This window comes from Carcharodon carcharias, chromosome 22 (assembly GCF_017639515.1).
Source record: "Carcharodon carcharias isolate sCarCar2 chromosome 22, sCarCar2.pri, whole genome shotgun sequence".
Lineage (NCBI taxonomy): Eukaryota > Metazoa > Chordata > Chondrichthyes > Lamniformes > Lamnidae > Carcharodon > Carcharodon carcharias.
Genome location: NC_054488.1, coordinates 9,477,043 through 9,489,082, shown reverse-complemented (window position 1 = coordinate 9,489,082; position 12,040 = coordinate 9,477,043). Strand labels below are relative to the sequence as shown.

At 40.0% G+C, this 12,040-nt stretch overlaps 1 protein-coding gene across 4 annotated transcripts in view; it reads right to left on the bottom strand.

Annotated features, from left to right (window-relative positions):
* Positions 1-12,040, bottom strand: part of b3gntl1 (UDP-GlcNAc:betaGal beta-1,3-N-acetylglucosaminyltransferase-like 1) — a 320,936-nt gene that overhangs the window by 12,906 nt on the left and 295,990 nt on the right. For all 4 annotated transcript variants that reach the window (XM_041217352.1, XM_041217353.1, XM_041217354.1 and 1 more), the window contains one exon: positions 9,894-9,968. In XM_041217352.1, coding sequence (XP_041073286.1) covers positions 9,894-9,968 — 75 coding nt within the window. The remainder of the gene's footprint in view (positions 1-9,893; positions 9,969-12,040) is intronic.

Sequence of the window (12,040 nt, the reverse complement as noted above, 5' to 3'; positions counted from 1 at the left end):
CGCCCTGGTGTCTGTGATGACCTTGCTGGACGTCCTCTGGTAGCACAAGGCCTGGGGGGCTGTAGCCTGATAAGGGTCACCTGCTCAGGAGCAGATGCACCCTCCTCGGCCTGACCAGCTGGAGTTGATGGGGCCACAGGCTGGACCCCTTGGAGGCCCCTGGGGTGTCCGGCTGATGCTCCTCCTCCCTGTGGGTGCCCGAGGGCCCTTCCAGACAGATTCCTGGGATGGCGGGACTGACATATGAGGAGAGATTGAGTCGGTTAGGATTACATTCGCTGGGGTTCAGAAGAATGAGGGAGGGGGGGGGATCTCATAGAAACCTATAAAATTCTAACAGGACTAGAGAGGGTACGTGCAGGAAGGATGTACCTTCAGTCTGTCCGCAAGCATGACCCAGACCTCCCTGTCGCTTGCCATTTCAACACTCCACCCTGCTCTCATGCCCACATATCCGTCCTTGGCCTGTTGCATTCTTCCAATGAAGCTCAACGCAAACTGGAGGAACAGCACCTCATCTTCCGACTAGGCACTTTACAGCCTTCCGGACTGAATATTGAGTTCAACAATTTTAGATCATGCACTCTCTCCTCCATCCCCACCCCCTTTCCGATCCCCTTTTTTCCAATAATTTATATACATTTTTCTTTTCCCACCTATTTCCATTATTTTTAAATATATTTCCAGCTATTGTTTTATCTTTGTCTTTTAGCCTATTTCGATCCCTTCCCCCCACCCCACCCTCACTTGGGCTATCTGTACCTTTATTAGCACATTCCTTAGATAATATCACCAGCTTCAACACCTCTTTGTCCTTTTGTCTGTGACATCTTTTGGTTATCTCCACCTATCACTGGCCCTCTATCCAGCTCTACCAGTCCCACCCCCAACCCCCCTTAAACCAGCTTATATTTCACCTCTTTTCTATTTTTCCTTAGTTCTGTTGAAGAGTCATATGGACTCGAAACATTAACTGTGTTCCTCTCCGCAGATGCTGTCAGACCTGCTGAGTTTTTCCAGGTATTTTTGTTTTTGTTAAGGAACTTTCCCCTTGGTGGAGGGAGCAATAACCAGGGGGCACAGATATAAGGAGGTTTAGAGGGGATGTGAGGAAGAATTTTTTCACCCAGAGGGTGGTGGGAATCTGGAACTCACTGCCGGAAAGGGTGGTAGAGGCAGAAACCCTCATAACATTTAAGAAGTATTTGGATGTGCACTTGCGATGCCATGGCAAACAAAGCTATGGGCCTAGTGCTGAAAAATGGGATTAGATTGGTTAGGTACTTGTTTGAATGGCACAGACTTGATGGGCCGAAGGGCCTTTTTCTGTGCTGTAGACCTCTATGACTCAAATCTCACTCTGCTTTACTTCAGGGAAAATTTGGGAGTTCCAGTCTAATTTACGCTCCATTTGCAGTTTGAGGCCAAGTGTTTTCTAAGCTGCAGAGTCACTGCTATGGCCAAACACAGCCAGATATGTGAACAATTCGCCCACAATTTCCCCTTGCAAAACATGTTAATATGATGCATTTGGAAACCGTTCAACTGGCTTTATAAAAAATTGTGAGAATAGCTTTCACATACACTTGCAAATAGTCTACAACAAAACAGGTCCAATTTCAAATTTTTTTTACAAATATATTTAGCAGAAAATGTTAATTTGGAACTTTTACTCCACATTTAATGGTGTGTTTGGTGTTTGCTTTAAACTGTTGGCTGTTTCTGGTACAATACTAATTAAGCCCAATACTGTCAAATTAATTGCTTTTGCAGTAAATTTAAAGCTGTACATAACTTAGGAAGACATAGCTGATAAAAATTATACTTGCTGTGATTACTGAGACCACCCTGATTAGAGAGTCTGGATTGAAAAATGCAAAGGCCCTTTCCCCTCACCCATGCAAATTTAACCAATTGCACTATGCTCAAGAGGAAATCAGTAATTATACGTGTAAACATAAATGATCTCACTAGCTTTTTTTTATTTTAATAAAACCTCTCAGTTGCATGAATGAATGTGCAGATGCTGGGCTTCTTACCAAGACAGGAGTGTAATTTTTGCACATTTGAATTCACTGGTGATAACTCTGAATGATCTTGATATGCATGCTGATTTATTTAATTCAGTTACATGAAGCCAGTTTGTATTTAGGTGAGTTCAAACCATTTCTGCGTAAGTTCACCATATCTAGCCAAATTAGAAAGGGATTCCTTTTCAGACTGTAACCAATTCCAATCATTTCCTGCACTGATTGGGAGAAAAAAAAAAACTTTTCACCCCCTTCCGCAAGGTGGAGGCTCTCAAAAGTTATTCTTCATGAAAGGACTCAAGCATGAGTGTCTGCAGGGAGCCTGGCCAATCCAATCCAATCCTAATCCTAATGGATAGTGATCAGGAATGTGACTGAGCCTATCCATAGTTACCCACTGGGTGCCTGTACTGGTCTCAGGATTCAAAGCTGGGGATTTCCTAGGCATTATTAGTACTAGACTGGGTGGTGGACTTAACAACTGAGCCATTTGAGGTGCTCTGTGTATATATTTTGTTTAAGTTATGGGCGGCCTTAGATTTTTGTACTAACTCTTGGTCTGAATTGAAGATTGATTTAATGCCATAAACACAGCATCAACTCACTGAGCATATAGGCACCTCAAGGTAAATTCTGAAATGATTTGCTCCCATAGGGAAGATTCCACTGACAGGAGCTCAGGATCAGAGATGGGCCAACAACATTGCAGTGACAATCTTTAACCTCTGCTCTTGATGAATGAGGCGCCTAACTGGGAACTCAGGATTGCCGAATAAAGCCTAAAATTTAAACTTTTGAGCACTGTGCACACTTCTTTGCTGATTAAAGTCTTGAAGATGCTGCCAAGCAGACAGATTTTTAGGAAAAGTCAAGGAAGAGTTAATGCCTTCACTCATAGACAACAATAACTGAAAACGCAAGTTTGCAAGAAAACAATGAGGTTATTTTGCAGGATTTAATTAAATGGAAGAATTCACTTCCTGTAGTTTTCAATAATTCGACTTCACAACAGGGGATAATTGAAAAACGCGGCAGAATTATTCACAGTGTGTTAAAGACGGACTGTGGGGCGGGGGCACAAAGAGTTGGGATGCTCACTCTGCTGAGTTGGCAACCTCAGCAGCAAGGGAGGTTACTCTGAGAGGGAGACTTGTAACTGGGCTGCTGCTATTGAAGTTAGTTTGAATGTGCCACAACTCTGAGCGTATTGTCTGCCCTATGGTTCTCTAGCAGCGTGACGTTTGGGGAACATAACAAAAAAGGACAGACCTTGACTTAAGCTTAAAATAAAACTGGCATCACTGCTACTGAGAAAAAGGTCAGAATTATGAATTTAGAGATTACTGTTAGTAATATTAATAAAACAGCGCTTAGCATGTTGGCATAATTCTCTCTCCGGATTAACATTTCCATTAGAACATTGTACAAACTATACAACCATGTTAAGTATTCATGCACTAAGACCATCAATAGCAATCTCTAGAGTTTGGCATCATCAAAACAACAATCTGAACACATTTTAATTTATGTTCCCTAATCCATTCACTCCCTTCATTTTTAGTTCATTTGTGTATCCCATTTATCAGCAGTTTAAAGAAGGTTCATTTATGGTTCTGTCTGTGAAGTGCAACTATTGTGAGGTTAGGTGATATGGCCCTGAATGTCTTGCAGTTTTAGGTTGGTGTGGGAGCTCAAAGAGTTGAGGTGAGGTTGAAAGTTGCTGCTGGGTTAGTTGTGAGGTCTGCCTACTGTAACAGCTCTAGGGTGAATGTGGTGGAAGTGTTTTGTAGCTTTGTCTTCTGCATACTGTTAGGCCTGCATTCTGCATTCTGCATACTGTTAGGCCTGCATTGCAACATCTGGTCAGTTGCCTTGATGTGTCAAAATAAAACTTATAGTGGTTGCTTGTGGGAAGCATAAACCATTGAGTGGAGACCAATGATCTAGAGGCCACATATATAGAAATATGATAATAACAGATACTTAGTGCTTTACAAGACAGCAGTAGAACTGGGCAGACAGCTTGTTAGAAACACATTTTATAATATATTTAATACTTGAGAACGAACTGAAGGCTCTGATCTGAACCCAAAACTGAATCCAATTCATAATCCACTCAACCTTTGCTGTGTTATGGCACTCATCTGACTCCCAATGTGCTCCAGCCCGAATACATCTCAAGTACGCTGCTCTTTAAAATGTATCCAGGAATTTATTGACTGCTTAAAAAGAATCATAAAATGGTTACAGCACAAAATGAGGCCACTCATCCCATTCCATCCATAAGAGCAGCTTAGCTAGTCCCACTACCCCCCCCACTACTTTCTCTATGACCTTGTTTTTTTTATCTTTTCAGGCGTTTTTCCAATTATCTTTTAAAGCCACGATTGAGTCTGCCTCACCACATTCTCAGACAGTGCATTTCAGATCCTAACCATTCGCTACATAAAAAAGTTTCTTCCTCATGTTGCCATTGGTACTTTTGCCATTCACCTTGGTGTCCTTGAGTTCCTGACCTTTTTGCCAATGGGAACAATTCTCTCTATCTGTCATCATAGTATGAAATTTGGATTCAGAGAGTAATGCTCAGAATAAAAAAAGACATCTCATTTATGTTTCATGATGCAAACGGCTGATTGGGAAAATGCAGTACTTTGTGGTGCAAATAAACAATTAACTACCTCCCTTTCAGACCCATATAATTTGTAAATCTGAGGTAATTTGCACTGCACACTCTGCCTGCAAAATGTCTTTTCTTCTAGGGCATGTGTGTGTGTAAAAACAAAACTTTGTAGGATCTTTAACAGAGTAAAATGCCTCAAGGTGATTCCACCAGGAAATAAACAGTATCATTCTACAATTGTGGAAAGGACCAACAGCTGTTCCACATCCAGAGCAGGTGAAACTTTTTTCTGGAGTCAACTAATTTTGGAAAGATTCAGCATTTAAATTAAGGTACAACACACAATAATACAGCTGATGAATGTGCATAATGTTAACTCTTTTCCCTTAAAGGATTCAATGGTCTGTGCCTCAACTATCCCTCGTGGCAAAGCATTCTGTCCTCTGGCAGCTCTCTGTGTGATGATTTCTCCTAACTTTACTCTTCATTACCCTAGTGACAATTGTGAACTAATGGTCCCATGACAGTGACTCACCAACCATAGGAAATAGTTTTTCTGTGGTTTGCCTTTCAAAATTTTAAAACATCTGAATTAAACCTCCTATTATCACCCAGCAGTTGATAAAGCTGGGTTATTTAAAATCCCAGACGGAAACTTTAAACAACTGTCACTAGCTAAATTTTTAAGTGGTATGTTTGAGATGCAGCTCTAAATTCAGGAATCAGACCACCAGTTCTCGAGAGGTTTTTATATTAAACTAAATGAAACATTTTATTAGGTTACAACACATTAGACACATACACATGGCTACAAATTACTACTATCATAACTTTTAACAAATTCCCGGACTAATCTCCATTAAGGCAACGGCAACCCATAGACTTTACCAGAAACCAGGCAAAGCATTTTCACCTTACAAATTCAAAATGAGGTTCCTCTCACTTTGGTTCCTGTGGAGACAGTTGTAGGCTTACAGCTACTTTGATCTTACATTGTCTGTGCCCCGCGCACTCAAAACTGCTGTCTGTAATACCTAGCACAGCTCATTGAATGTAAATTCTCATTGTATCACCAGCCTCTTTGAACTCCACCTCTTCTAACAATAAAACCATAGTACCAATTTTATTAGTAAGATAAACATTGCTTGGTCTCTGCTAGCTAGGTGCCAGATTTCACCCCACTTCTTGGATGTTCTGTTCAAAAAAATGCAAGTGCATGCTACCTCTCTTACATCTCAAAACTGTTACACATCAAAGCACCCAGACTAGTTGGCTTTAATCCAATTAAGAGACACCCACAGATTAAACCTCTATTTTAAAAAAATAATTTCCAATAATATATATAATAGCTTCATGACACCTACTCTTGGCCTTCTCCATGTTAATGGATATTGTCTCAGTATCTCACTACAGCAAAGAAGCCTATATGTAAAAGTAATGCAAGCTGTTTTGGTGATCAGAGAGTAAGCATACATATTAGTCTAATAATACTAATTACAACTATCGTTGGTTAGAAGATTTATAGTTTCCCTCTATTACAACACCAATTTGCATTGTTTAGCATAATAAGAATGTATCCAAAGTGCTTCACAGGAGTGGTATCAGACAGAATTTGATACCGGGCCAGATAAAGGTGCTTTAGGCTTGGTCAAGGGGGTAGGTTTTAAGGAGCAATTTAAAGGGGAGATGGGGAGTTGGATTAAGGAGGGAATTCCAGATCTCAGGCATTTCCACTGGAAGGCAGGACAATGAAAATTGAGGATGAACAAAAGGCCAAAGTTGGAGGAACACAGAAATCTCAGGGGGTTTGTAGGTCAGAGTTTACAGAGATTAGGGAGGGGTGAGGTCATGGAAGGATTTGAACGCAAGTATGAGAATTTTTAAATCAAGGTGTTGCTGGACTGGGAGCCAATGCAGATCAGCTACTTTGTCAGCTTTTAGTGTCTCTGTAGTTATATGTAGAACTTACTGCAAAACTATTAAGCAGTCATAGTCACCTGTTGTTCTTTGCCAGAACAAGTTCCATCTTGCTAATCCTAAACTGGTAAAACACATCTTCATTGTAGATTCAATTACTAGCTTCCAATCTGCACATCTGTTTGGGAAGTGGTGAAACAAGTTGCACCTTATTTTAATAAAGAAATGAGTGAATGGCAGATTTCTGGACAATGTTAATGCTTATTCCATTAGGAAACATTTGTTGTTCCAGTCTATAATCAAAACATGTGAAGATCTGGGAAAATTCCCTCATGAAAGAACTTGTAATCTTTGTAATGATCTGCACATCGACAAGCAATGCAATACTGATATAATTTGCTGCCTGATACTGGTGGCTTTACACCCTCATAAATCAAGTGACAAAACCTGGAAATGCATTAATCAGGAAAAAATATGCTTGGAGGTAAAACACAAATAAAAATAAATCAAGTGGACCTATTTCCCCAGGTGATTTTTAAATAAACACTAGGTAAGGGTGTGTGTGTGTGTGTGTGTGTGTGTGTTATGTGTGTGTGTGTGTGGGGGTGGAGGAGGGGTAGTTATCATGGGTCACTGTGGGCTCCCTTTGTGAAAAAGTGTTAGGTAATCCTTTTTAGGATTGTTTGCCCATTTTAATTTAATAAAACATAACTTGGATCAATTTTGATTGTAACAATAACCCAAAGCTCTTCCCTTACCCAAAAAGAAAAAGTTTGTCAAATGACTTTTTAAAAAAAAAGACTGTGTCCCTTGAAATGAACTGAAACAGCCGTGAACAACTGAATCTATTCTCTAATCAAATAAAAGCAACAAGCAACAAGAGGGAAGGGAGAACCATCAGGCAGTGAGGTACTTGTGTTATAGTTTCTGTGGAGCAGCCTGTACCACCTGTAGAAGGGTGAGCTGAAGGAAAAATCAAAGTGGCACTAAATCTACTTCAGCTGCGTCGTGGCAAACATCAAAAAATGCTTTGAATTCATTGCAATTTAAGTACCTGGTAGGCACCTATTGAACAATGCCCTTTGTGTCTGAAGCAAGAGCAATAGATGTGGTATCTGAAGCTGCCAAATCATGAAAGATTGCAATGACATTTTTATAAAACAATCTGTATGCAATTTTACGCAAAGTGATGTTGTGATTTCTCTTAAGTTGCCAGAAGTACCAATTTTTTTTTCAGAAAATGCCCTTTATGCTTATCATATTGGCCAACAGATGCCTCTGGTAGGTTATCATATTGATCATAAATTGGTTAAAACAAACAGGTTCCTTCTGTGTTTGGCCATTGCTGGCGTCCAGCCTCATCTTAATTTATTATACCTCTTTTCCCACAATTTTTCTCACTTACAATGCACGATAATTTCTAAATTTCTGGTAAGGTAAAGAAAATACTAGGTATGAATTATAGTGAGATGAGTGAGCTCTGTGCAGTGACTCCCATGCCCCAGGGGCCCACCGTGTTGAGTTATTGGGTTTTAGGTACATGCTGTGGCTCTCCGTTAATGCTTGCCATTGTTGAGATTTTATTTTTGCAGCAGTGTTGCTATAGCTTTGTACACTTTCAGGGAAGGTAGCTACAAAGCCTCTCTCCTCGTCTGGCACTTGAACCATAGGGGAGTATTTTATCAGTGTGCCGGAAAAGCAATTGGCATAAAATCAGGAACAGAGACCAGAGTAATTATAAAGCGTCTGCAATGCTCCTATTACTAATTACTATATATATATAGTTGGAAATTTACAGGACAAAGTTAACAAAGGACACCTTCTGCTGTGGCCTTTGTATCTGTTGATTGTGCACTGATTCCAAATATCATCTCCCATCTCTCTTTTTAAATAGTCTCACATTTTTATTTAAAAAAAACTCTTGCTTAACAATGCTCTGAACATAATACTTGAGGAAATTCTACACTCAGGAGATTTTTTATTTTACCTCTTCATTGGCACAGATAATAACATTTCAAACACATCCCCCCTGAAGCAAGCTGAGACGAACAGCGTGCAATCTTTCAATGCTCGATTTGAAATCAGAAAATAGCTGGCAGTTAAATTTAAAATAAAGTATTGGTTTTAATGCACTAAAGACTGTAACTAAAATGGGTTGCTAATGTGAGTCTAAATGGCTTAGTAGTTTAGAAGACTGTGGCTCTACCTCAGGAATTTAGCTTCACATTGACCCCACGCGGACTCTAGTTAAAGACGAGTTAAAATTCAAATTAAATTTGAGCTACATTCCTTGTCAGTATGAGTTCTCAACAGAAAGTTTCCTTCACAATTCTCGAGTAGATTGGAGAGAAGGTCAATTTCTACAGGGGGTGAAACTGGGGTTTTTAACACTTTAAAAAGTTGGTAACCTATTCATTCTTGAATTCCCCTCTGGCAGGAACTATTTTTACCCCTCTGGTCCTGAAGGATCAGACTCCTAGCATGCAGCACGGCAGGTACCTTGCAGTGCCATACTAAAGCTGCCAATTTTTACATGCGAGCCTAATAGTAAGGGAACTCCAAGACTTAGGAGTGGGGGGGGGATAAGAAAAATGTGATTTTTAGAGTGGAGACACAGCTTGGCCCCTGTGGTCACTTCTGAGTTTGGAGGAGGCACTTGGATGTCAGTAAGATACAAACTCGTCAAAGTCAGAGATTTAATAACTGGTGGACTTAATGTCTTTGGGGGACATTTCTTAAAACTTCATTTTATCCTTTATACTAACTGATAGTATTTATTTTATTCAAAGACTTCAACCTATTCTTACACCACACTTTGCAATAATCATCTGTTGAGATCAAGCTGCCTCTTTGGCAAGAACAGGAGATGTTCGTGCCAGTTAGTAATGACTTCCGTGCTATTGTCCATGTTAGCTGTGTTGATTGAAGATGTCCCACTGGTATACTGTGTGGTGTGAAACAGAGATACAAATTTGCAAGCGTGTGCCTGTCTGTTCTCCAAATGCCAAGAATTGAATATCACTCAGGAAGATGCATGCTGGGACTAGATGCTCTTCAGCAGCAAATGAAGGGATTATCTGAATCAGGATTTCAATTCAGTGCTGGTGTTTTTCACCCATTATGACGCTGATTGAAAATGAACACTTGGAGCCAAAAGGAATGTTCATCCTCTCAGTTGATGCTGAATTTAAACTCAGTTATGAGAAATGAACCATCTTCAAAAACCACTACACATCTTGGATTTTACCCACCTTTGGTACTGTTGATGTTATGGCTGTCCTTTGTACATTTTATAATTATGGAAACAAATGGCTATCACTCACCAATTTCACACAGATGATGAAAGGGGGCTTGGCTTCTGTAAAATGGTATATGGGAATTTTTGGCTTTGGCTTATCCTAGAAGAAACAAGAGTACTTGTCAGCAGGCTGTAGGAATTACGCTAGCAAAATGTTGAGCTACTGAAGAACCTATCATATTCAGACTAGTGAACCATCCATTATATGAAGAGACATAAAACATTTTCTTGTATAAAATGCCTTGAGAAACTATAATATGTGAAAGGTGCTGTAGAAATGTAAATTGTTGTTTTCTAGGAGAATCTGACAGGAAACAAAAGCTACAAGGTTCTTGTTTACTGTGTGTGTGTGTGTGTGTGTGTGTGTGTGTGTGTGTGTGTCTATATTTGAAGAATTCAGTTTAACTTCTGTCCTTGGTTAAATCTTGGAGGTTAAAACAAAAAGTAACAATTTTGGTTTTGAGAGAATGGTACCCCACAACTTCACACCCTCGCCCCACCCTACGTTTATTCCCCTGATAGTCTCACAGTATTACACATCTGTTCAGAGATTGGTGACAGGTTCTCTGCTGCTATATAGCTACCTGCTATTATAACATTCAGCAGAATATCCTCCCCTTTTGATCAGGAGCTTTAAGCCCATTGAGGTCTTGAGGTAGCTCACATTTTACATGTGGGACACCAGGTGGATTATCTCACGATGGTGCAATACTTTATTTGAAGAAAAAAATTGACATAAAATGTATTTACACAGAAAATTCACTGATGTGAAGGCGCATTCTGTGCGACTGCAAAGGGAAAATGCAGAATAAAGTGCATACGGAAATTGCTGATAAGCCTACTAGCCAAAACAAGAGGATATGTGAAGTAAGACTAATTGAATCATTACAATATACCAGCATGTTGCCTATAGTTAAACCAATGATCATTGCACATACTTGTATTGAACCACATTTGTTCATGGGATGTGGGGGCAACGCTGATGAGGTCAGCATTTATTGCCCATTTAAGAGTCAACCATTTTGCTGTGGGTCTAGAGTCACATGTAGACCAGACCAGGTAAGGATGGCAGATTTCCTTCCCTAAAGGACATTAGTGAACTCGGTGGGTATTTACGACAATTGGCAATGGTTTCATGGTCATTTTTATTGCAATGGTGGGATTCAAGCCTGGGATGCCCAGAGCATTACCCTGGGTGTCTGGAATACTAGCCCAGTGACAATACCACTAAGCCGCCGCCTTCCCCTGTGCTGTCCCTTACAGACATCCACTATTGTGGATTGGCAATGATTTCATTATCAGTAATATCATGTCCTTTACAGGGAGTATTCTGTCATCAGGAAGTATTTTATCAGATGGCCTGATTGTGACCCACAGAAACTCAGCCATCCAGGGAATCCAACTGAGTGTCAGTTCTGGCAGTAACTTTAACCCGGGCTCTCAATGTCAGCTCTCGAGGTACAGGTGCAGAATGTGTAGGCGTGCATTTATATTATAAATGTAGTGTTAGGACAAAATAGTTGTACTTGTCAATGACATTTTAGTTAGTTTAGTGTGAATGCAGTTTGAATCTGGAGTCTATGACACCGGAGTGAACTTAAGTAAGACTCCCTGGAAGGAATTTTGTGGTTTCTACTCAGGTTGAAGTTTAGCATCGATGTGAAGCTAAAGCCTCATTGCACTGGCACTAAACTTGCAAATAAATCCTAAATCATAAGGGAATTCAAGTACTCAAAGAGCTAAACTTGTGGGAGCCAGTAATTCTTACCAATTTACACAGTGAGCTATCAGTTTAGTTCAGTGTCAATGACATCATTATCTGCTTATCATTCGTCTTTATTGTTTTTATAACCTCTCATGACTAAGTACCAAGTGAAGCATCTATTGCAAGATGCCATCACACCCTATCCAGTTACCCAGAATTCAGCATCATTATACATGCATAATAGCAAAAATGGACATTGCGGTATTAACTATAAAGGTTTAATATAACCGAGTGGTTCAGAATGAATGGGGCTGACAATGTGAAAGAAAGCATAGTAATATTACTGAGCCTGTGATCCAAAGGCCCAGGCTAATGCTCTGGAGACATGTGTTCAAATCCCACCACAGCAGCTGTGGAGATCTGAATTCAATTCATTAATAAATTTGGAGTAAAATGTTAGACTCATT